Here is a 25,685-nt window from a genome sequence, read left to right on the forward strand (position 1 = left end):
TGTCCTTTATTACTTTATCATAATTCACTTGAATTGAACTTATTTCTTGTTTATGACTTGCTTGCATGGCGGTCACTTGATTGAAGTGATTGACCTTCATGATTTCTAGCTCCTCATCACATTTTTCTAATTTGGTGTACAAGGTCCTCATATCCTTGGTGTGATCTGCTATCAATTTTTCTTGATTAAGTTCCATGTTTTTCATCAATTGTGTTTGACTAAATTGCATGTCTTTAACCATTTGCTTTAGTTCCTCGATAAGATGCTTATCATTTTCCCTTTCATTGTCGACACTGATTTAACAACTTGTCCTTGCTTTTCCACTGTCGTGGATTCGTCTTGCAACGACACAAGTGGATTCATCATGAAAATGGTCACAAGGTCTGCAATAAGGCACATTTTGATGTGGCACATTTTCTTGAAATATTTCTTTGATAATTGGGTCCTTTACAAGATCACTTTTATTCTTTTGTATAGCACTAGGGGCACAAGGTGAGCCACTTTGATTTCCATATCTATCTTTAAAAGCATCGATGATGTCTTGTAAAGAATCAAAAGAATCATTAGGACAATTGCAAAACCAATCTCTAGCATCACCTTCCAAGGAAAGGACAAAGAGCCACATCTTTACATCTTCATGATTATATCTTGAAGATCCACAATATATTATCATATGCCAAGTAAACTTTAAGATTTGCTTTGCAGTAGTGATTGCATCATTACTCGTGAACAAAGACAATTTATTAATGACATTTTCTGGAATGGCATGAGGTAAAATGACATGGGGCAAACAAGTCATCCATGATGACTTGCTTAAAGGGGAAAGGAGCAAATGGATGTCAGAGAGAGAGAGATCCTTGTTCAAGAAAAAACAAGAGGTCCACAAGAAGTGAGCTTCTAGCAGAAATTCTTGTAAGAAATGAAAGAAGTGGATTCACCACTTGAACATGAATTTAATTCTAAAATCCAAAAGGAAAGAACCGAAAAGTTAGCCAGGGAGAAGCAGATGGATATCATGGAGAGCTTCCTGTCTGAGAAAAATAAATAGCCAAACAAGAAACCAATTGGAATATCCAAGTGCTGATGGTGCGGATAGAGAAGATGAAATGATTAGTGAGAGGAAAAAGATAAGGTGGTGAAAAGATGAAGAAATATAATGGTGCCAGAAAATGTGGTGTTGATGGGATAAGAAATGATGAAGGATTGACAAGATGAATATGATTAAGATGAATATCACAAAAGCAAGGTCAATTAAATTGGTCCTCGACAAAATTGCAAGTGTAAGTGAGATGTAAATTATTAAAGTTGATTGCAAGTAAAAGTAGTATTTCAAGATGGCTCAAAATAACTTCATAAAGATACCAATCCACGAATGATTACACTATACTTGCATGAAAATGAAATGAACTTATGATGAAAAATATTAGTTGAAATTAGATGACAAAATCAGAAAATTATATCAAAATGGAAACCACAATAGCATGTAAAGTGGCTTTGCGTGCCAAGAGAAAGAACTACAAATGAGAGCTATGAAGTGAGCAAATAAAATAACATTGTCATCAACATTTAAGTGGACTAGATCAACTCCAAATAAATTAGATTTAATGAGTAGATGAGCAATGTAAAGCGCAAACTGTAAGTGCTAAATTAACCCAATAAAAATGTGAATTAGTGAGGAACATGAGCAAGTAAATGAGTGAAATGAAATGGATCTAGGTTACTTGCAAGAGTGAAAAGAGAACTTGAAAGTGCAAAGAAAGAAACCAATCACCAATGCTACCTCCTACTAAATGAGGAGATTGGGATGCCAAGGGGAAATCCCCAAGCTCCCTCAAGAGGAAAGATTTACTTTTATTATTTAGACAAGAAGCCCTCTTATAGAGAAATGAGGGACTTTGAGGCTTGAGGAGAGTTTACAACAAGCTCAAAAGAGCAAACTACTCTTCCTCAAGATCGAATACAAAATACAAAGAATGAGAAACTACAATTTTATTGCAAAGTTACAACTCAAGAGTGCCTCAAAGAGGCAACTCTCATTCCTCAAGGGAATTAAACTTGATGGCTCAACTTTTCAACTTCTAGAGGAATCCTTGCGCAATGGAAAAGGGTAAAAGTGTGGTCTTTGAGGACAAGAATTGGTAGGTGAAAATGGATGAAATCATTGGTTCTTTAGTCCTTCAATCATCCAGTTACAAGTCCCTTCACATGATGCCTCAAACCACATCTTCAAGCCTCTGTTAGGATTGCGAAAGCATGAAACATAAGAGAATTAGAACAAGAGATGAATATAAGTCAGAATAAGAGAATATACAACTAGAGTAAAACTTGCAAGAGATGAGGGGAGCTTGCATTCCTTCCTTATAAGCGCTCAAAGCTAGATACGATCAATGGTAGCGCATAAGTTGTGACAAACAAAATTTGATTTGAGAATAATATATGTTAGAGATCTAGGGTAGGAGGCTCCCTTTCAATTCATTAGATCAAAATTTGAGAGAAACTTGATTTACTGTGGTTCTTACACCTTTTGCATTGAGAATGAGTTCGTCCAACTGAAGACTTATCCCACCTACACTCAAGCTTTGCTCAATCACATAATTTTTTTCTTGTTATGTTCATTTTCTAGTGTTCCTTATGTCATGGTAAGGATGGACTTTCAAGGTTGGAGGAAGACAGGTCACAGGCGCAAGTTTATGTCATTAGCGGGCCCAAGGGGTTTTGGAGATGATTTATGGGGTCTGGAGGAGTTCACTCGCCATCTTAGATTTGATCTTCTTCTTGTATGAGAGGTTCGATAACCTGGTTCTCTACTTCATGTGTAGCCCCAAGACAGAAACCCCGGGGTGATTCAATGAGATTGGGCAAGTACTCATCTCCCCTTAGTGAATTCATCTAGAATTCACATGAGAGCTTAGTAGTGTAGTTCATGTCAGTTTGGAGGGTCGGTGCAGTGCAACAGATTATCTTGGAGGCCAACTTTTCATCTTAGCTATTTTGGTTGTATATGCATGTAACCCCAGTTTATCTATTATAATAAAAGTTGAGATTGTTCCTATTCACCTTGTTGTTATTTTGCTGTATTTCAGTGATTATATTTTACATGGCAATTTTTTGTTGAATGAATGGTAATTTTATGGAGAAATTTGGTTGAGTTGGATTCTTGCAAAATTAGTCAAAAGTTTTATGTTTGGGATATTATAGTGGTATCAAAGCTGGTTATCTTGCTAGCCTGAGGGTTTAATTATAGATCAATTTGTGGGTTATTTGAAGCCAAGTCAAAGGTTGTAATATATTTTGCTGGAGAAGTCAACAAATTTTCGTTATTATGGCTTTGACAAATTTTCTGCAAAATTGTCTTCTATTTAATAATTATTTGACAATTTAGCAATTTTGACAAGGTATTACAGAGGCATTTCTAGGGCCAATTTTTTTTTATTGAAGGCTCAATTATTATCTTCTGAAGGACCAAGCTTTATTTTTATGAAGAGTAGAATATTAAATTCATTTTGATTTATTAGAAGGAAAGGGGGCCGATTATTCATTAAGCAAGAGGGGCCGCATTATAGTTTCGAAGGCTGGGCATTTAAAAGGCTGAAGTCCTTGAAGGTCGTGCTTCTAACCACTTGAAGCTGAATCAATCTATCCCTGAGGCCGAAATCGATTTCCTCAACATCTTGATAATTATTTTACTTGACAAGGGTGAATTTACATTCAAAGGAGTTCGAGCCTGTGGATGAATTCTCTGTCCTCTGGGCGTGATTTTTTCAATGTTCCACCAAGACTCCGGGATGGGGAGATGTGGGTGCGGGGAGACGCACAAGGGGGATGTGTGGGAGTACCCTCAAATTTTAGGGAAATTTAAAGGGGACGGGGGGACGTCAGGGTATATAATTTGTTTCCTTTTTAATATATATATATATATATATATATATATATATATATCCATCCTTGAGGCCAAAATCAATCCATCCCTGAGGCCGAAATCGATTTCCTCAACAACCTGATAATTATTTTACTTGACAAGGTTGAATTTACATTCAAAGGAGTTCGAGCTTGTGGATGAATTCTCTGTCCTCTGGGCGTGATTTTTTCAATGTTCCACCAAGACTCCGGGATGGGGAGATGCGGGTGCGGGGAGACGCACAAGGGGGACGTGTGGGAGTACCCTCAAATTTTAGGGAAATTTGGACGTCGGGGTATATAATTTGTTTCCTTTCTTATATATATATATATCAAATTCATATTCAATAATGGAAGCATAAGTACAATAATACATACATATTTGAATTAAATAATGAAATACATTGATCCATACTCATCATCCTTGCTTATATATATATATATATATCAAATTCATATTCAATAATGAAAGCATAAGTACAATAATACATACATATGTGAATTAAATAATGAAATACATTGATCCATACTCGTCATCCTTACTAATACATACATGATTCATCCATAGACCATGAGATTCAATAATGAAATACTTTGATCCATATTCATTATTCATTATTAACCATTCTAGAATTTACATTGATTTAAAAATTAAATTCATCATTCTAGATTCTAAATTGATTTAAAATTAAAATTCATCATTCCAGAATCTAATTAGTACTAATAAAAATAGACTATAATAGATACTGAAATCTCAAGTCTAGCATAGTAAATTGATATAGCTAAAACTCAAAAACAGTGGGGTGATGAGTCTAAAGTCACTCTAAAATACACAAAAGGATTGGTGCTCTTGATTAAATACTAATTCCATACCCTTGTACATGACAAAATGCAATGGAAACATTGCAATCCATCGAATCTTGAATTCTTGAAAAACTATTAAGTCTGCTGGGTTTTGAGTGAGATCTAAATTCTACTTTCTCCATATGAAATCCAATGAGGTCGGAACCACTCTCAAACATCCCATGTCATTTCATGGCAATGTTAAAAATTTAAGTAAAAGGATGAAAATGAAAGATAAAGGAGAATGTCACTTTTACTTTAAGAATTTCACATTACCATGAATTTCATAGCATTAGTAGGGAAATATGGTCAAATACTAGGTTTTCCCTGTCATAAATCATTGTTTAAAAGCAATATTAAGGGGGGATGCATAGCCCATTTTGAGGGGGGACGTCTAGGCGTTGCCATTTTGGGGAGTCACCAATTGCCTACACGTTCAACCTTGTTTATTTCTACCTCTTTTTTCTTTTTACCTTTTTCATCAATTGCTTGATGAGCTTTTTTTATAAGCTCCGCTCTAGAAACCATACAAAGCACAACATCATGTCCAGGAAGTCTAGTCAGATGGTATTTCAATCACATAACCCCTCCTGTCATCTTGGTCCCACACAATTTGCATGAAAAATATGCTCGATTTTTTCCACCATTAGGTTCCCCATACCCCCAAAATGGGTCTAAGGGCTTTGTTATATTTGTAGTGGATTAATGGACAACATCAAAATTCAAACCTAGAGCACCAAAAAGACAAAAAATTGGCATTAAAACCCCATACCAAAAAACAACAACCACCTCATTTAAAAAAATTATTTTTATTATATTATTTGCAATAAGAGGGTGCATAAGAAAGTTGTAAAAACATGAAGCTGGCTGTCCAAAATTCCAAATATGGAGAAAACCCTTGCATTGGTTCATGGGCATGAAAATCATAGCAAATGGCAAAAAACCAAAGAAGAAAAATGTTGGTAGGCAAAGAGGCAAGGAAGCATAAGCCTAAATCTATGAAAAAAATCATTGACATAGGGGTTTTAAAGAACATCCCTGTTAATGGAAGAAATAAAGTTTGTCTAACTGATCTTGAATCTTTGATGCAAAATTATTTTTTGGTTGGTGATGATAATGGTTGTTTGATCCTCAATCCCTGTTTGAAAACCACCACAAAGCTCTTACCCTTCCTTCTCCAAGACCAACAAAGCAAAATGACTAATTAGAAGTCAAAAAATCGGTTTTGTCGCTGTGACCCTACGCACTAGGCGATATTTTAAGTTGTTGGGTGATATTTTTCTGGAATATTGTCAATATTTCGTAAATATCGCGATATTTACCTGACAATATATCGTTTTAGGGAAAATATCGCGATATTTTCGACATTTCACAAAATATCTGCGATATTATCAAACACTAATCCATGACACTTTGGATTTTTGATATCTCATTAGAGAATTTCGGACCTGAAATTTGAGGATGAATTTGGACGAATTGGATGAATTTTGATGTTTGGTTTTTTTTCGCTATCATTCTTGGAGCTCCTATTTGGTATTCTTGTGGGATGGATATATTGTTCATTGTCTTATAAGTGCTCTTAAATGCTATATTTCTGATCTAATGAATGTCTAATGCATATAATTTGTCTTATGGTTATTAATGTGCCCTAGTTGTTGAAAAATTATTCTAAGCATTAAAACTATTAGAAAATTTTGCATGCTTTACTCTTAAGATGATGAATGAATGAATGTCCCTAGAGGATTATTTGCATTTGTGTCCTTGAAACTCCGTAATAAATGTCATCAAAGTATAAAAGTCTAAAGTTGCCATGTACCTGCATCCCTAGATAGAAAAGTTGCTTCTTTAGGCCTCCTTGAAGAGCGAGTTGGCATTTCTTGGTTTATCCTTGACTCCAATTCTCCTGACAGGCAAGCACTGGGTCTTAAGTCCTTGGTGATCACATTTCATTGAAAAAACTCACTTCTTTCACCTTTCTTTTTCCTCTTTATCCTTGTCCCGTTAAGGATCAGGAGGCCTCTCTAGGGCTTGGTGCAAATTCCATTAGAGAAGGAGATCTTAAATTCTGCTTGAACAACATTCTTTCTTAGTGTCTCCTCTAGGCATCTTCATGTTTTGAATGAATTCTGACTATTGAATCTTCATAAAATTGATGTCGTAGCCTTCACACCAAGTGGGAACCCTAGAAGCTAATCCTTTAACTTGGGTATTTATCTAGGGCTTGTGCTTTAGTACTTATTGTATTATATCATTCATAGCCTTTTCTATTACCTACCTTGACCTTGGATGAGCTTATATGTCACTAAATATCTCAACCCTAGTTCTCGTGTAGCCTTCCTTTCAAAGGGTTTTTCTTGAAAATTCCTCCTAGCTTCTCCCAAAGCTTGTACTTTAATCGAACCTTTGCATTGAATGAACCACCTTGCCTAACTTCAAATCTATACTAGACACATATATCACATGTGAGGGATATTGGGACTCCTCTTGTTGATGACAATTCAAGAGGAGAAGGGGACTTAGGCTGTGGTTACAGTGGGCCTCTGTCCCACGGTGTTTTTGTGCCCTTTGTCTTTTTCCTATTGACAAGGCTTGCTAGTTTGTGTAGCAACAAGTCTCACCAAAACAAATTTGATGCATACTAACTCCATGCAACTCGATTTTCCCCCACAAATCAACCTCAGCCCACATTTTGGAATCTTGGATGTCAAGGCGAAAAATCAAAAGATCAAAGGTTTGAGACTAATTCACTGCTTACTTAGGGTAATTTAACAATTTCTTAAGTTAAACATTTGAGAAAAAAATAAATCTGGCTTTAGTGGAGCTCTAGTGGGCCCCCTGCCAAATTTAGTGCATCTCTAATTTTAGCTAGACCAGTTTCTCTCTAACTTCAACACTCCCTCTTAGAGAGGAAGTGGTTCTCCACAATACCCAACTTATGTCTGTGAAACACAAGCTACCCTTTGGCAAATCCTTAGTCAATATAGTTGTTGTCCGTTCTGCTCTAGGGACGTACTGAAGCTAGATCTTCCCCTTTTGCACACAATCTTTAAGATGATGGTACTTGATTTAAGTGTACTTGGACCTATCATGAAAGACTGGATTGTTAGAGAGCTTGATGCAACTCTTATTATCATAGTGAATGCCTGTTGGCTCCAACTCCTGATTGGAAAGCCTTGCAAGCAACTTTCTCAGCTAGATGCCCTCACAAGATGCCATGCTGAGAGATATGTATTCAACCTTTGCTGAGCTCAGTGCTACTGATCTCTGCTTCCTACTAAACTTGGAAACAACTTTTGACCCCACATTGAATGTGCAACTTGAAGTGCTCTTTTTGTCTGGTGGATTCCCTGCCCTATTTGCATTTGCAAAGCTTGTCAACCTCACTTCATCTACTCTCCTATACAACAACCCAAAGTCAACTGTGCCCCTGAGATACCTCAACATATGCTTCGCAACTACCTAATGCAATCTTGTGGGTTCTATCATAAACTAATTGAGTTGGTTTATTGCATAGCAAATTGTTAATTTTTGGTATGTTCTATGCTAGAGCAATTTATTTGAATTTTCACAATTGGCAATCACATCAGCATTATGATAAACTGCAGATAGAACATAAATATAAAACGCAGAAGACAAGCCAAGACAAGAGGACACAAGATATGGCGCAAGCCAGGGACAAACCCCACAATGTGTGGGGAAACCCTTTGATCAAATCTTCTTTTATCTTCAAAGTTCAGCAGAGAGAGAGAGATAGAGTACAATGATTTTAAGTCAATACTTGACTTGCCAAATAGGAGATCAGACATCAGAGATCTTCACCTTGAAGATGACACAATGAGGTTGCAGATCTGATCCCAAGGACTGAAGATATGTAGCAGATGAACAGCTCAGTCAGTTACCCATATTACTGAAGCTTTCCTTCCATAAGACTCTCCTTCCTTTGCCGATTCACTGATCATGTCAAGGCTGCTAATCTGGTACCTTTCATAAGGACTGGTGCATGGCAGACCTGGTCATTTGTTAGGGCACCCTCTGAGAGCCACAACACCTTAACCATGCCCCACAGTTCACCTGATTACTGCAGCTAGCTTTCATACAATCCTCCAATGATATGCTGCCTTATAGGGCTGCTTACCTTCTGAACGCAGCTACTAAATAAAGGCCTCCAACTGCTGGCTATGGCCTGCGGCCTAGCCCATCAGTGGACTGTAACTTTAGTCCCTTCAAACAGTGATCCAAACAGCTCCTTAAACTACTGTCCCTAGCTCCTCCCTTTTGCGGATTCTTTTGCTCAGCACACCGAGATCAAGAACAGCTTGATTATGCCCAAACAATCCTGAAATAGGCCACGCTGTTACCTACAGCAATGTAGCATTATGTCAGCGGCTTAGGTGACAGCAACTGGGTCTCTTTGAGCTGCGTATAAGGGCTCTCCTTACTGCGGCTAAGGGCACTACTATACAGCTGCTTAAGACCTCCATTTGCTGTGGCTGGAACCTCCTTCTTTGACTGCGGCTAAGGCAGATTATGACAGTGGATAAGGAGTCTCTTTCTTGCTGCATATAGGGTCAATAGACAATGGATTCAAACCTTCATTTAGGGCCTATATTAGCCCTCCTCTCATCTGCGGATGGAGCCTCTTGAGACAGCGTATAGGGGCTTATTCATGCTGCACATAAGTCTCCTCTTATCTGCATTTAGATCTTCTTATAAGCTTGCGGCTAGGGCATCATCTGCACTGCGGCTAGGGCACAAATTGAACTGTGGCTAGGGCATAAGCTACTGTATATTTTAGGTGTCCCTCCTTCTCCAAAAACCCAAGACGTGGAGAGGAGGAGAACACACCAAGAATGTGTGTTAAAATGACTTCAAATCCTCACCAATTTATACTAGAACGTAGATGATGAATAGACACGTCTATTGGGCTTCTGAGCCTACTCAAGTTTGCTGGTCGGCTTGGTAATAATTATATAAACAAAATAAAGTCATATCTCCATAAATACTTATCGGAATCGGATGATCTTTGGATCAATCCTACACCTCTCGACGAGAGGGATCCAATAAAAATATCAGCTGTCATAAATAAGCTGATCCACATGGAGTTTGGCCCTAGTTGCTAATTTAAGACTCCCTCTCAACTAGGGAGAACTCCATCCAGTGATCCATAAGTCCGATTGTACAATCTCGGCCATCAGTGCCCTGCACTGCTCTGCCCAACTCTGCTCAGCTCTGCTGGCTCTGCTCTGCTCAGCTCTGCTGGCTCTGCTAGCTCTGCTCTGCTCAGCTCTGCTGAACTATGAAGAAGAAGAATTGATCGAGAATGTCTCATACCATTCTCCACTGACCCGAAGTCAGTCTCAGAGTGCGTACCACTAGTCCCAGACTAGTCTCAGCCGACTCGAAGTCAGCTTCATAGTAAGTACCACTCCTACCACTGGTCCCAGACCAGTATCGCAGTCTCAGAGAGTGTACCACTGGTCCCAGACCAGTTTCAACCGACCCGAAGTCAGTGTCATAGTATGTACCACTCTCACTGGTCCCAGACCAGTACTGCACTGACACAAAGTCAGTCTCGGAGTATGTACCACTGGTCCCAGACCAGTCACAGCTGACCCGAAGTCAGCGTCATGGTATGTACAACTCCCACCACTGGTCCCAGACCAGTATCATTGATCCCAGATCAATGGAGGTCATCCTAGCATAGGGAGTACGGTAGATACAACGATGCGTCCATCGGTACTACTATGGTCCCTAACTTCATTTCCCTGCTCATTGATCAGATGAGAGGTACTTCCTATGAGTCCCAGACTGCATGGGTAGGATGCCTCGACAGGAGAACTTAATCAATCCTGTCCTCACAGGAGAATACATCAATCCTGCTACAATCGCCATGGAGAACACATCAATCCAGGCCTCACAGGAGAACTAATCATCCTGCCACAATCGCCATGGAGAACACATCAATCCAGGCCTCACAGGAGAACTAATCATCCTGCCACACAGGAGAGCGAATCATCCTGTTCCACAAGAGAGCGAATCATCTTGTCCCACAAGAGAGCGAATCATCTTGTTCCAGTGCACACCACCAAGGGAGGGTGAGTCACCCTGTGGTCATATGTTGCTCCAGTAGAACTGCAAGCCCCCCAGAGCTCCCAGAGCTCAATGTATACAACATGTAGGACCCTTCTTCAAAGGTCTCTCGACGACTCCAAGTCGTTCAGGAAAATCACAAATTTGATCTTTCCTAGGGGCTCTGTCCTGTGCATCATCCTAATGCGATGGAGCCTCCTTGCTCATCGACTTACCATGATGTCTATTTGCTGGAGCAATCGACGAATACGGGATTCCTCAATAATCGAATCCCACCTCTGGTTGTCACAGAGAATCACAGTGGTACTCATCATGTGAACAAACAGCTCACTGAAGAGCTTCAGCAACCAGACTGCCTCACAGAAGGCCATACTAGCAGCAATGTATTCTGCCTTGGTGGTGCTTAGAGTCACCGACGTCTGCTTCCTGCTCATCCAGGGTATCGAGGCAGATTCCAAAGAGAAAGAGCACTTAAAAGTGCTTTAGTGATCCTCCACACTGCCTGCCCATTCAGCATTCGAATAATAATGCAATTTCATCTTTTCGGCAGTGTATCTCAATCCATGAGAGATTGTGCCCTGAAGATACCTCAGAAGATTCTTGGCACCAATCCAGTGAGGCTCAATCAAATATGAGCTCACCATGCTAACTGCAACACAGATGTCCGGACAGAGGTTCTCCAAGAACATCAACGCGAATGAGTTTATAAACTCAGAGGCATTTCCCAAATCAGGTCCGACATCACTACCATATAACTTCTGAAAGTTAAGACCCTTGAGGTAGTCACAGGCTTGCAGCTTATCTTTTCACATTCAGAATCCAACTCCCTCTATCTCCTATAAATGAGAGGGTCTGCACCTGTCAGACATAGGTGCCGGTATGAGAGGTTTATCATCCACAACCTTCGAGTAATGGTTTGGATCAGTTTCACTCCTGGTGAGTCTCAGCTGCATTAGACAGCTATCAATCCTCTCATACTATGCCCGAGGTGTTTTGCTTCAAGCCATAGAGAGCTTTCTTCCACCTGTATACATGAGATTCCCGATCATGAGTCTTAAACTCCTCGGGTTGTTCCAAGCCTGTGGACCTGCTGCATGAAGGGAATGGTCCCCTTATAATATTTTCCTTCGGTACATTTCAGACATGTACCTACATGCTCCTCTTTGAATTCAAGCATCCGAGTCACCATCTGACTCACAGACCTCCAGTGCTGAGTCAACGGACATGGTCCCCAGTGGACTTCTAGCAACTTGATACAACCCAGAACTCAAAACATCTTAACAAGATATATTTTCAAACACGTACCTTTCCATTGATAAGTGCCATCTTGTAACCTTTGATTTCCATTTCCGAGATGGTCATCGGGTTCTTCTTGCGATCAGGTACATAAAAGAGATTCAGGGGTTTCTTGCTTTCGTGGAGGAGTCGACCACTTCCTTGATGACCTGCATTACTAGTCATTCCTTTGATTATTGAAGATGTCCCAGGAATGATTGTTATCTTCATCAAGAGATGTGTCCCTGCCATTCGGACACTCCTTCGCATAACGGCTAAACTTATTTCAACAAGGCATCTGCCTTTCCTTTCACCCTTAGAACCGAACTTCCCAATGAAGGGATCATTAGATGGGCCATCAGAAACTTCTGCTGCGCCATTCTGATAACATTCTCTGCTTTGACTTCACCCTAGGTGAATTATGGGGAACCCATTGATCCTTCTGTCTTGTCCCAACTGCCTTTGGTGATTGCTCTTTCACTCTTGCTTGGGCATTGTCTTCACCTCAGCTCTGATACCATGTTAATTTTTGGTATGTTCTATGCTAGAGCAATTTATTTGAATTTTCACAATTGGCAATCACATCAGCATTATGATAAACTGCAGATAGAACATAAATATAAAACGCAGAAGACAAGCCAAGACAAGAGGACACAAGATATGGCGCAAGCCAGGGACAAACCCCACAATGTGTGGGGAAACCCTTTGATCAAATCTTCTTTTATCTTCAAAGTTCAACAGAGAGAGAGAGATAGAGTACAATGATTTTAAGTCAATACTTGACTTGCCAAATAGGAGATCAGACATCAGAGATCTTCACCTTGAAGATGACACAATGAGGTTGCAGATCTGATCCCAAGGACTGAAGATATGTAGCAGATGAACAGCTCAGTCAGTTACCCATATTACTGAAGCTTTCCTTCCATAAGACTCTCCTTCCTTTGCCGATTCACTGATCATGTCAAGGCTGCTAATCTGGTACCTTTCATAAGGACTGGTGCATGGCAGACCTGGTCATTTGTTAGGGCACCCTCTGAGAGCCACAACACCTTAACCATGCCCCACAGTTCACCTGATTACTGCAGCTAGCTTTCATACAATCCTCCAATGATACGCTGCCTTATAGGGCTGCTTACCTTCTGAACGCAGCTACTAAATAAAGGCCTCCAACTGCTGGCTATGGCCTGCGGCCTAGCCCATCAGTGGACTGTAACTTTAGTCCCTTCAAACAATGATCCAAACAGCTCCTTAAACTACTGTCCTAGCTCCTCCCTTTTGCGGATTCTTTTGCTCAGCACACCGAGATCAAGAACAGCTTGATTATGCCCAAACAATCCTGAAATAGGCCACGCTGTTACCTACAGCAATGTAGCATTATGTCAGCGGCTTAGGTGACAGCAACTGGGTCTCTTTGAGCTGCGTATAAGGGCTCTCCTTACTGCGGCTAAGGGCACTACTATACAGCTGCTTAAGACCTCCATTTGCTGTGGCTGGAACCTCCTTCTTTGACTGCGGCTAAGGCAGATTATGACAGTGGATAAGGGAGTCTCTTTCTTGCTGCATATAGGGTCAATAGACAATGGATTCAAACCTTCATTTAGGGCCTATATTAGCCCTCCTCTCATCTGCGGATGGAGCCTCTTGAGACAGCGTATAGGGGCTTATTCATGCTGCACATAAGTCTCCTCTTATCTGCATTTAGATCTTCTTATAAGCCTGCGGCTAGGGCATCATCTGCACTGCGGCTAGGGCACAAATTGAACTGTGGCTAGGGCATCAGCTACTGTATATTTTAGGTGTCCCTCCTTCTCCAAAAACCCAAGACGTGGAGAGGAGGAGAACACACCAAGAATGTGTGTTAAAATGACTTCAAATCCTCACCAATTTATACTAGAACGTAGATGATGAATAGACACGTCTATTGGGCTTCTGAGCCTACTCAAGTTTGCTGGTCGGCTTGGTAATAATTATATAAACAAAATAAATTCATATCTCCATAAATACTTATCGGAATCGGATGATCTTTGGATCAATCCTACACCTCTCGACGAGAGAGGGATCCAATAAAAATATCAGTTGTCATAAATAAGCTGATCCACATGGAGTTTGGCCCTAGTTGCCAATTTAACACAAATGCTTGGTCGTGTGGTCATCAAATACATCGATGGCCCTATCAACTGGCTGTAGAGTGTAGCATCCACGCATTCTGCTATGCTAGCATCTATCTTCATCTAGTTTGTCACTAGAGGAATGGCCATGAGCCTGCAATCCTGCAACCTAAACCTCTTGAGAATCTTCAAAGCATACTTGTCCTGTTCCAACAAAATCCACCTTTCACCCTGCCAAACCTCTAGTCCAAGGAAATAGTGCATTAACCCGATATCCTTTATGTCTAACTCTGATGCAAGATCAGTCTTGTATTCCCTGATGAGCTTCTTGTCCCCTGTCAAGATGAGATCATCAACGTACAATATAAGAATGAAAGGCTGCCCCCCAACCATAATATGGTACATGTTATGGTCAACTTCACTCTTGGTGAAGCCTTATCCAAGAAGATAATTGTCTATGTGCAAATACCATGCCCTTGGGGCTTACCTGACAACATAAAGAGCTCGCTTGAGCTTGCACACGTGCGACTCCCTGCTATGTGCCTCAAACCCCTCTGGCTGCTCAATGTAAAATTCCTCCTCAACCACTCCATTGAGAAAGGTTGTCTTAACATCCATTTGGTGAATTTTCCACCTCATCTGTGCTGCCAATGCAATAATAGTCTTGATGGACGAGTAGTGGGCAACTGGAGCGAATGTTTCGTCATAATCTATGCCCTCAATCTGAGAGAAGCCTTTGGCCACAAACCTCTCCTTGTACTTATTTATTTTCCCATCTGCCCCATGCTTAATAATGTGGACCCACCAAGATCCAATCACTAGCTTGTGGTCTGGTCTTGGCACAACCTCCCAAACATCATTCTACATAATGGGGTTATGCTCCTCAACCATAACATCACTTCAAAACTACTATAACTCAGTGTGTCTGAAGCTAGAAGGCTTTGAGTCAACTCTCTCTGTAATAAGTGCCATGTAGCCAGAGTACCTCTACCACTGTTTGCTCTACCTGAAGCTAGAGATGGGTGCCCCAACCCTCTCCCGGGCCTCCTGAATCAACTTCTCGATGCACTTGGCCCTCCTTGTTGTACTAGGAGTGATTGGCTTAGTGACTGCCTCCACTCTCTCGTCTTTCTCCTCCTCATCCTACACTGTCTCCTCGTCGCCCTGTTGTACGACCTGCCCACCCACTGACTTTGTCTACAACTAAGAAGCTGACTGAGCTTCCTTTTTGGGAGCATGCTGCTCCTCCTCCTGCTTTGCACACTACTCATGCTCCAAGGACTTCTTGAGAGCCCTTGCCTCCTCAAACTTCACATCACGTCTAATCACTATTTTTCTCAGTGCTAGAATATACACTCTATACGTCTGAGATGTCTCACGGTAGTCAATGAAAATATCTTTTTCTGTTGTGGGCTCCAGCTTCTTGCTATCTTTGGGCACATGGAAGTACACCATGTTGCCAAAGATGCAAAAGTGAGATAAATTAGGCTTTTTGCTTGTGAATGTCTCCTCTGGCGTAACTTGTCCCAAAAATTTGTGTGGACTCTTGTTATGTAGGAACATTGCTGTGTTGCATGCCTTTGCCCATAGAAACATAGGGAACCTACCCCATTCTGCTGAGGATTATGGGGCACTGTGAGTTATATCTTGATTCCTTCCTTGGCACAAAGGTCCTTGAAGGAATTTGAGATATACTCTCCGCCATTGTCACTTCTCAAGGCCTTGATTTTTCTACCTGTATGGTTTTCAACTAGGGCCTCAAATTCTACAAACTTTGAGAAGACCTATTGTCTTTTCTTCATGAAAAATATCTAGGTTTTTGTAGAATGATCATTAATGAAAATGACATGATATCTATAACCCATGAGAGAAGGAGAAGAGAAAGGGCGACATACATCTGAGTGTACCCTGTGTAGTATGCATGCAGCTTTGCTATCTCGGTTGGGGAAGGAAGTCTTTGCGTACTTTTGAAGTGTGCAACCCTTGCACATGTCATGTTGGTCCATGCTGCATTTCAACTGTCCTATTGCTATCTCCTACAATATCTTCAACGCCCCATAGTGCAAGTGCCCCATCTGTCTATGCCAAAGTTCCCCTATGTCCTTGTTCTGCTCACGTCCAACCTTATTGGTCAACACCGATGTTGTATGAAACTGCAATTCATAGAGCTTCGTCACCCTTACTCCAATTTGCTTGGCCAATTCTGCTGAGTCAATGGGTTTTAGAAAGGCTTTCCCTTTGCTGAAAATGACTTGATACCCCTTGTCTTTAAGTGCTGAAACTGGAACGAGGTGTTTCTTCAACCCTGGTACATAAAGGACATCCCTGAGAAAGAGGGGATTCCCTGACTTCGTCTCAAATTTGACAGTGGTCACACCCATGGCTGAGTACCTAACTCTATGGTGATTCTCTGGTCCTTTTCAATAAGCTAGTTGAAAAATCTTTACACCTGGTCGTATGACATTAAGCCCCATTGTCTATGAACCATACATTGCTAGACGCTGAACTTGCCATGCATGCAATGAGAGAAAACTCCCTCTCAAATATGGAATTGAGCTCATCTATTTCAGCAGTAGCTGCTACTTGGTCCTTCTTGGACCCTTTCTTTCTATGTGGACACTTATTAACATAGTGGCCAAACTGAAGGCACTAGTAACATTGTTTTGGACAGGTCTTTCATCCCCTTTGGACCTTTGGAGTTGGACTCGGTTGGTCCTGCATGTTTCTTGCCTTTTCCTTTGTCCCCTTTGCTAGCTAGGGATAAGCTCTCCTCGTCCTTTTGCTTGATGCAAGTCCCTGTCCTTGTCTGCCTTCTAATTTCTTTTTGCGTGCAGTCACTCCATAACCACTCTTAGTTTGGAAGCCTCTGTTGATTTTTGGTAGCATCGGATGTGTTCTAGCCATGAAATTTGGTGGAGAGGCTAAAGCACATGAGATCTCCAAGACCCAGAAATCATTTGGAGAAATTCCACTCGAATGAAGAGATATTAAAATAATTAATATTTTTAATGGGTTCCTAAATCTAAACTTAGGAAAATAAAAATATTAATGTGTATTAATATAAAACGGGTGAGAAAGTTCTAAGTGATGAGGATCAAGCCAGTTCTAATCTTAGCCATTGATTAGGGACTTAATCTCGGCTGTTGAATCATCAACAGGAAAAGTATAAGAGGAGGCTTGAGGGTCAGTTGGAGACACACCAAGAGAGATCAGTCAGTTTGATTTTTTGGGGCGAGGTTTGCTGAGGAAATCGAGCAAGTGATCAATTGCAATGAGGGGTAGTTCAGCAAGAGGTTGAAGAATACATAGCAGAGAGGCAGAGAAGTGTTGGGAGAGACGATGCATGCCTAGGAGGGCTGAAGAATACATAGCAGAGAGGCAGAGAAGTGTTGGGAGAGACGATGCATGCCTAGGAGGGCTGACGCAAATTCCATAGGAGCCAGTGCAGAGGACGCAGAGGGCCAAAGTGGTTGACGCAGAAGCCGTAGAGGTTGACGCAGAAGTCGTAGAGGGCTTCAGAGGCAACACTGGGAGATTTTGTGGGGCAGATTGGGAGCATATCAACTGACGAAGAGCCGAGAGAGGGTGACACAGTTCTTGAAGGGCGACGTAGTTCCAGAGTAGTGCTTGGAGCATCTTTCGCTGTCCAACACAAGGAAGAGTCGAAGTCACTGTGGGATTGATCATCTGGTTGCTGCTTTGCCAGAATATCTATCTCCGGATAGAGGTACTATTGCCGAGGACATTCTTTGTTGGGTGAGCCATTTCTAGCACCCTCATATACTTTGCACCAGTTTTCCTGCATTGGGTTTTTCTGGGGACGATTGTCCAAAAATAACGGTGTCCCTTGTGTTATTGTTTCTGTTTACTTCAGTGCATGATCTGTATATCTGTGAAGGCTGCATTTGTGTTTACTTCGATGTTTATGTAATTAAATAACTTGTTAATGGAAAGAACAAGTAGGAGATAGTAAACCAAAAATTGCAGTAGGGGTTTCTGATGTGTTAGATTTAGGAATTTTCATAGCTTCTCTCTGCTCGTTACGACGTTATGAAAGTTATCCCACGACTTGTGAAGCCCCGACAATGTAAGGCTCACTAGGTCACTGTCTGAAACAATCTCATTTACTCCAACAAGCCCATCCTGAACCTGGGTGAACTTGTTCAAGTAGGATGCAATGGATGACCCCTTTGGCCATGAGCATTTCCCTGAGTTTGTCCTTTAAAACCAACTTCCTCGATTCACTGTTACCTTGATACAAATTCAAGACTGTTGTCCACATCTAATGCACTGTCGTCTTGCTTGCTATGAGAGGAATAATATGGTCCTTGACCCCCTCAAGGATTATTCTCCTTGCCCTAGCATCCCTCTTGTTATGCTGAGCTAATTGCTGAGGGTCTGTAGGCTGAGCCAAGAGATTTTTTGCAAACTCCTTGACCCCTTGGTCCTCCAACACCACAAACATCCTCTCTCTCTAGGCACATAAGTTGGAGGCTCCTTCCAAATTATATTCCAATCTCAAACCCTGATATGCCATCTTCCTGGTCGATTTCTGCCCAAACCCTAGTGTTGGTTTGACTGGCTAATTGCACTGTTTGGCTAGCTGAGCACACTCTTTGGTGGCTGGAAACTCAGAACTATGCCTTAAACCCTAGCGTTGCTCCCTCTTCCATGCTGCTCTTTCCCTGGTGACTGGTCTTTATACACAGCCTCACTCTGATACCCTGTTAGTTTCTCTAAAACTCAGCTAACTACTAAAAATAACAAGTAAATGACTGAAACTGAAATTTAACTTCTTTCCAAAAGTATGCTGAATTTTTCTAACTTAACATGCAGTGGAAATAATAACAATAACCAAGAAATAAAAACACAATCACACCACCATAAAAACACAGCGATTTACCTAGGAAACCCAACACGGGAAAACCTGCTTGTCTGCTGGCTTCTATTAAGGCAGCCTCAACAAATATTGTTCAGAAAAAAAAATTACAATAAGGAAGACTTTCCTTATGATAAAATCTGACCTAGAAAAACAACTCAACCTTGCTGGAAAATGAGCTAGCTCATGGTCCCCCTTGGCAAGCTGTGCTGTACGTATTCCGTACAGGCCGTGCGACCCTTCTGCTGCCTATTCTGTGTTGTGTCTGAGTGCTGGACAGTGCTGCTGTGTTCTGCAGCTGTTATGCCCCCTTCCTCTGATGTCCTAGTGTCCTGCTGAAGCCGTAGCTGCGTTGAAGTTCTCACCAAAATAAATCTGATGCATACTAACTCCATACAACATCTTTTTCCCTGTCAAATTGACCTGGGCCCACACTTTTGATCTCAAGACTGAAAATTGAAAGATCCAAGTACGGAGATTAGTTCACTGCCCACTTAGGATAATTTAAAAATTTCCTCAGCTGAACATTAGAGAAAAAATTAAATCTGGCTTCAGTGGAGTTCTGGTTGGTCCCCTGCCAAATTTAGTGCATCTCTAAATTTAGCTGGACCGTTTTCTCTCTAACTTCAACGGACCTTACAAACATCAATATAAAAACAAAGTACAATTGAAGATGTTAGAAAGATTGCAAGTATAATAGGGGAATGGAAAATTTAAAATTAACGTTCTGTTAGTGCAATCTGTTGAAAATTGGCAGGTTATGGATGAATTTACATGAAATAAAATTTCATTTTTAACAATTCTGGGGTGACTTTCTAAAAATAGAAAGTCATATCTATCATCTCAAGCATGACTTTCCAAAAATAGTAAATCACCTTGCATTAATTGAGAATCAAGTATAGATGTTGGAAAGTCACTTAACTTATCATTAATCAATCTTAATAGTTCAATTTTTGACTTAATCATCAATATTATCATTACCTTTGTTATTATCCTTGTGATACCATGATATTATTATTGAAACGAATTTCAAGGCACCTTACCCTCTCAATCATTTTGTTTTCCAAGGTACTACGTTACCCTCTCTCTCCCTTAATGGATTTGTTGCACTCCTCTTACACTCTCTTACACTCATTTAAGGCATGTCATAAGAAATTCTTCTTATGCACTCATTGTTGCATATGTTACACTCTCTTATTTATGTCATAAGTTACTAAGGCATGCGTACCTCTCTCCTTTATGGCATAGGTTACTAAGGCATGTGAGATTCCTCCATCTAGGCATCCGTTGCCTTCCTCTTAATGACATAAGTTACAAGGCATGCATTGCCTCTTCATAATGGCATGAGTTACACTACCTAGATGGCATATGTTACAGTTCCTCAAGGCATGCATATTACTGCTTTATGACCAGAATTTGTTGCACCTCCTATATATGTATCTCATATCATCTCGTCTCCTCACTACTTGTGCATTGTGAAAGAAGGATTTGAAGTTAAGCGAGAGAGTTGGAGAGATTTGAAGAAGATTGTGAGAGAGAGATACTTGGAGAGTAAGAGCAGAACTTGAAGGCTTATTCAGTTTTTGCATTAGTTGCTGCTACTAGTGATCTTCATGCTACAACTTGTTCAGATTTGGGTGAACTTACTCATTCTCTTGATCTCTTATTGTACTTTATATCAATGTTTTAAAACTCCGACTCGGACTCCGACTCGGCCGAGGGTCGACTCCGACTCCGAGTCCGACTCGGCCAGCTCGATTGCAATGACTCGGTTGTTGTAAAAAATACATTAAATATTTATTTTTTATAAAAACACATAATTTTAAAGATTTTCATTCATGTTTCCAAATGCACATCATTAGAATATAGATAGAAGACAACATATGATCAAAGTAGGCTCATGAATATATCCATTATATTAAAATGGCACCCAGTGCACTGTCCAATACTTACACGATGATGATATAGAGATCAAAACAAAAACACATAAGCAAGGAGGCTAGAAATGGCCTCTACAACAAAAGTCTGTGACCAGTACTACTGGCTACTGCTAGAGTTGCCAACATCATCTGGCTTAGTGTTACTTGGGAGCGGGAGCGAAAGCGGGGAGCGGGAGCGACATTTTCGGAAGCTCCCAACATCAAGGTACATAGAGGGATTGGTGCTCTTGATTAAATACGAGTTCCATACCCTAATACATGACAAACTTCAATGGAAACATTGCAATCCCCCAATCCTGAAATCCTGAAAAACCGATAAGTTTGCTGGATTTTGAATGAAATCTAAAATTCTACTTTCTCCATATGAAATCCAATGAGGTTGGAACCACTCTCAAACATCCTGAGTCATTTCATGGTAATGTTAAAAATTTAAGTAAAAGTGACATTCTCCTTAATCTTCATTTTCATCCTTTTACTTAAGATTAAGGAGATGAAAATAAAGATTAAGGAGAATGTCATTTTTACTTTAAGAATTTAACATTACCATGAATAGCATAGCCTTAGTAGGGCAATATGATCAAATACTAGGGTTTGGGAGAGGGGAATGGACCCCAAATAGCATTTAACTAATTTATAAAACACCTTGGAGTCCCCAACACTCAGCTAACAGTTAAATTTTTTTAAAAAAATATTAAAAATCAAATACTAGGGTTTGGGAGAGGGGAATGGACCCCAAATAGCATTTAACTAATTTATAAAACACCTTGGAGTCCTCAACACTTAGCTAACAGTTAAATTTAAAAAAAAAAATATGAAAATCGCATTTTTTTGGGGGTTACAAGCCGCATTCATTGACTCGGCCGAGTTGTTGCAGAACCGGTCGGGTTGACCGTGTCATGACTGACTCGGCCTCCCGAACTGGTATTTCTGCCGGGTCGTAAATTTTTTTAGTGACTCAGATCCGAATTTTAAAACAGTGCTTTGTATCTCTGCTGAACAAATGATATCTAATAGAAAAAGAATCAGGTTGGGTTTTCCCCTTGTGGGTTTTGCCTTGGTCATTGGACCTAAATTCTCTGTGTCTCATTCTGTTCTTGGCTGTTTTCTATTGTGCATTTGATTTATATTCTATCTACAATTGCTTAACTAATATTTCGTCATAAAGAAAGCTTGTAATAAGTGATTGTTACAACATAGAACATTTGATTTTCAACACAAGCAATTTTGACATCTGCCATTATCAATCCTGAATATGAAGATCCTTTAAAATTGAACAAGATACATATCTAAGAGTAAAATGAAACAACAGTTTATCCAGAATAAGATGGCTCTTTGATGCCTTCAATATGGAACAGTCTCCATAGCTTGTCTAAAATTTAGATAGTATTTGTCGTGGGACTTGCTGAAGAGGAGATCTTTAAATCCTTTTTGCAGCACTTGGAAGAGGATGCCATATCCTTTTGTTTGCGGTTTATTTTGTTGTAGAATTTGGATTTTAAATCATGCTTCACAGACAAACAAACATCTTTCATTTTTCTTGCAGGTCTCACTAAAACTTTTGTCGATTGGACATTATATTAAAAGCATATTACCATTTGCACTAGTAGTTTTGAGGGAATAATTCATTGAAAGAACGAAAAGGAAACAGACAGTGGAATCTGATAATTTCATAATATGTAGAATATGTAGCCTAATTTTGTGTAATCTGTACTTTATGTTTTGCAGCATGTCCTCCGTTGCCTTTATTGTCTTGGATTGCTTGTTCGTTATGGAGCAGAACTGATTGATCGTTTGAATAAGAGCGATACCAATATTGAACAAATTCTGTCTTTATATAAACATTATTACTCTTTGGATGACATTGCAGTCAAGGCTCGCTCCTTACAGGTTATATCTTTTGATTGTTCATTATGTTTATTGTGTTATTTTTATAAGTCACATTTTTATTTTCTTCATTCATTGAGAATTTTACAAGTCGCAGTTTGAACATTTTGCTAGTTAATATTCAGATATCTGTTTGCCCATCTGGACATCATATTTAATGTATCCCTTAATGTATGCAGGCCTTGGGTTTTTTATGTATTGCAAAGCCTCAATTTATGATGAATGAGGAAATCAGGAAAATTTTGGAGGCTTCCTTATCTTCGGATGCTGATACGCGCATCAAGGTATAACACATTGATTTTGTCTTTTTGATTTATATGGATAAATATTTTGGTTTGATCTTGATTAATTACATGTAACAGGTTCAAGTCTTGCGGACATTTTATGACTATCTTGTTGATGTTGAGGAGCAGATGGGGGTAGAGGATATTGGTAGTGATAATAGGAGTAGAAAGCAGAATGATGCAGTCCCTGTGTCTGCTGGGGAGGGTGATAGTAATATATCTGGAGGGATAATTCAGCTGCATTGGCAGAACATCTTGGAGAAATGCTTGGATATGAATGATCAGGTTCGACAGTCATCTCTGAAGGTAAACTGACTTAATATTCAGTGCATATATGATTCTTATCTCATACTGTCACTGTATGCTTGGTTTTTCCTGAGTCATCCTGTTGCTTCGTAGGCAATAGAATCTAGAGTTTCTCTAGAATCTAGAATTTTTTGGTCTCAGCGAATAAATTGTGTTATAACTCCTTTCTTTTACTGAAGCAGATTATGGAGATTGTGCTTAGGCAAGGTCTGGTTCATCCTGTGACTTGTGTACCATATTTGATAGCTTCAGAAGTTGACGATCAGGAAATGAACTCAAAGATATCTCACTCTCTATTGATGCAAATGAATGAAAAGTATGTGTAGCTGTGTAGGTAACATCATAGTATGTGTGTTATTGATCTGTTGGAGAGACACACTAGTGCTTATTTTTTATTTATATGGACATCTTGCAGGTATCCTTGTTTTTTTGAAAGTCGAATAGGGGATGGCATTGAGTTGTCTTTTAGATTCATAGAATCAGGGGCTTCTGGTTCAGTTCTTGGTAAATTATCTGGAGATGTAAATAGTAATCATGACTTGAGTACAGCCACTACTGCAAAAGTAGGAATTTCACGTGTCTACAGTCTTCTTCAGAGGAGCCGTGTTTCTAGAAACAAATTTCTTTCATCATTGATACATAAGTTTGATTCTGGGAGCTTGGAGAATTCATCGCTTCCATTTCTTGTGTAAGTATATAGCACAGGATTGCATTTTGTAATAACTGAATGATTTACTTTATCTCAAAAGAAAGGAGGGGCATTTCACTTGTCCATTACTAATTAAAATTGCTTTTTCCTATTGGTTGCAGTTATTGTACAGAAGTTCTTGCTGCTCTTCCTTTTGCTGTGCCAGATGAACCTCTGTATTTAGTACAAATGATTAATCGTACAGTGCAACCTAGGGCTGGAATCCTTGAAGCTGGCATGAAGAGTTTAATTTATGATGGTCCGCTTGGAGCAATAATTAAGAGCGGTCTTGAATCAATTAAATCTGACATGCGGGAAATTGAGGAAACTAAAATTGAGTCAGTCAAGCTTCAAGCCAATGGAGATTTTAAAGCTCTAGGTGACATGAAACACATTCCAGTTGAATATCTACAGAAATTGAAGGTTGAATCAGTTCCGTCTTGAGAGGCTAATGCTAATTTGCTACAGTCAAATGTGTGCTGATTCTGTATTATTTCCCTGTTATTGAAGACATTAGGAGTTTAATTATTATTTGAATATGCTATATGTTTTTGATTTAGTGTCTGGTTTCCTGCTCAGATTTTTTTGATTTCTATGCTTTCCTCAGCAGAATCTGGGAATCTTTTGTTGTGGCTGTTGACGATGATGCATAGGGTAAGAATTCAACATTTGAATCTCTTCGACTACGGTGATTAAACCATATTTTGAGAGAACGAGGTAGGACTCATTAGTGCTAGAGAATAATTCCTCACCAGTCTTACATGGGGATGCATCCTTGAGTGTTCAGGATGTGCTTCCCATGATCTTGGGACATGGGTACTGTTATGTAAAATCAAGCCAAGCCAAACTAGGCAATCTATATGTCTTATGGCAACAAGGAGATCAGCTGCCACTGTCACCTTAACAACCTCTCTCCTACTGTTCTGTGGTTGGATGTTATCCCCACAAGGGAGGATTCCCTGGCAAGACTTGGAGGTTAGATGACTAGTCTTCCAAGCCAAATGGCTGTCAAAGGAACTTGCAGATAGATCACCTAGAACGGTCTTTAGTAAAGGAGGGTTGAATGGTGATAAGAGTCTAATTGTTATGGTAGAAGGTACCAGCAAAGATAAGATTCTAATGGTTGTGGTTGAAGGCCATGATAAGAGTTACAAATGTTCAAACACACTTTCCGCCAACCCCAGTAAACTGAAGGAAAGCTGTTATAAGATAGGGTTTTATGATATGCAGATTTACAGCATGCAAAAGCATATAACAACACAGAAATAGCTTGTAAATGATGAGATCAACAAGTGATTGAAGTCTGTTGAAGAGGTAAGGATGGGATAAGTTAACTTTAGGCTTTTAATTGTTAAAAATGCATAGAAAAACATAAATAATATACATCAGCCCTAGATTTGGGTTGAGAAATGCAATTAATGCTAGATTTTTGCTTTCTTAAATTTATTAAATGCAATCCCTGTAAATAAGACAATAACATATAGATGCAAA

The 25,685-nt window shown here is 39.9% G+C and overlaps 1 protein-coding gene across 3 annotated transcripts in view; it reads left to right on the forward strand.

Annotated features, from left to right (window-relative positions):
- The window catches only part of LOC149253129 (sister chromatid cohesion protein SCC2-like), a 360,249-nt gene that overhangs the window by 270,509 nt on the left and 64,055 nt on the right, over positions 1 to 25,685 (forward strand). For 2 of the 3 annotated variants that reach the window (XM_089459872.1, XM_089459873.1), the window contains exons 20-25: positions 22,758 to 22,919; positions 23,096 to 23,200; positions 23,279 to 23,506; positions 23,689 to 23,822; positions 23,922 to 24,194; positions 24,317 to 24,617. In XM_089459872.1, coding sequence (XP_089315998.1) covers positions 22,758 to 22,919; positions 23,096 to 23,200; positions 23,279 to 23,506; positions 23,689 to 23,822; positions 23,922 to 24,194; positions 24,317 to 24,617 — 1,203 coding nt within the window. The remainder of the gene's footprint in view (positions 1 to 22,757; positions 22,920 to 23,095; positions 23,201 to 23,278; positions 23,507 to 23,688; positions 23,823 to 23,921; positions 24,195 to 24,316; positions 24,618 to 25,685) is intronic. The other variant, XR_016267058.1, reaches the window with a different exon arrangement.

Source organism: Pinus tabuliformis, chromosome 7, assembly GCF_031772625.1.
Source record: "Pinus tabuliformis cultivar Carrire ecotype Pingquan chromosome 7, CPIR1, whole genome shotgun sequence".
NCBI lineage: Eukaryota > Viridiplantae > Streptophyta > Pinopsida > Pinales > Pinaceae > Pinus > Pinus tabuliformis.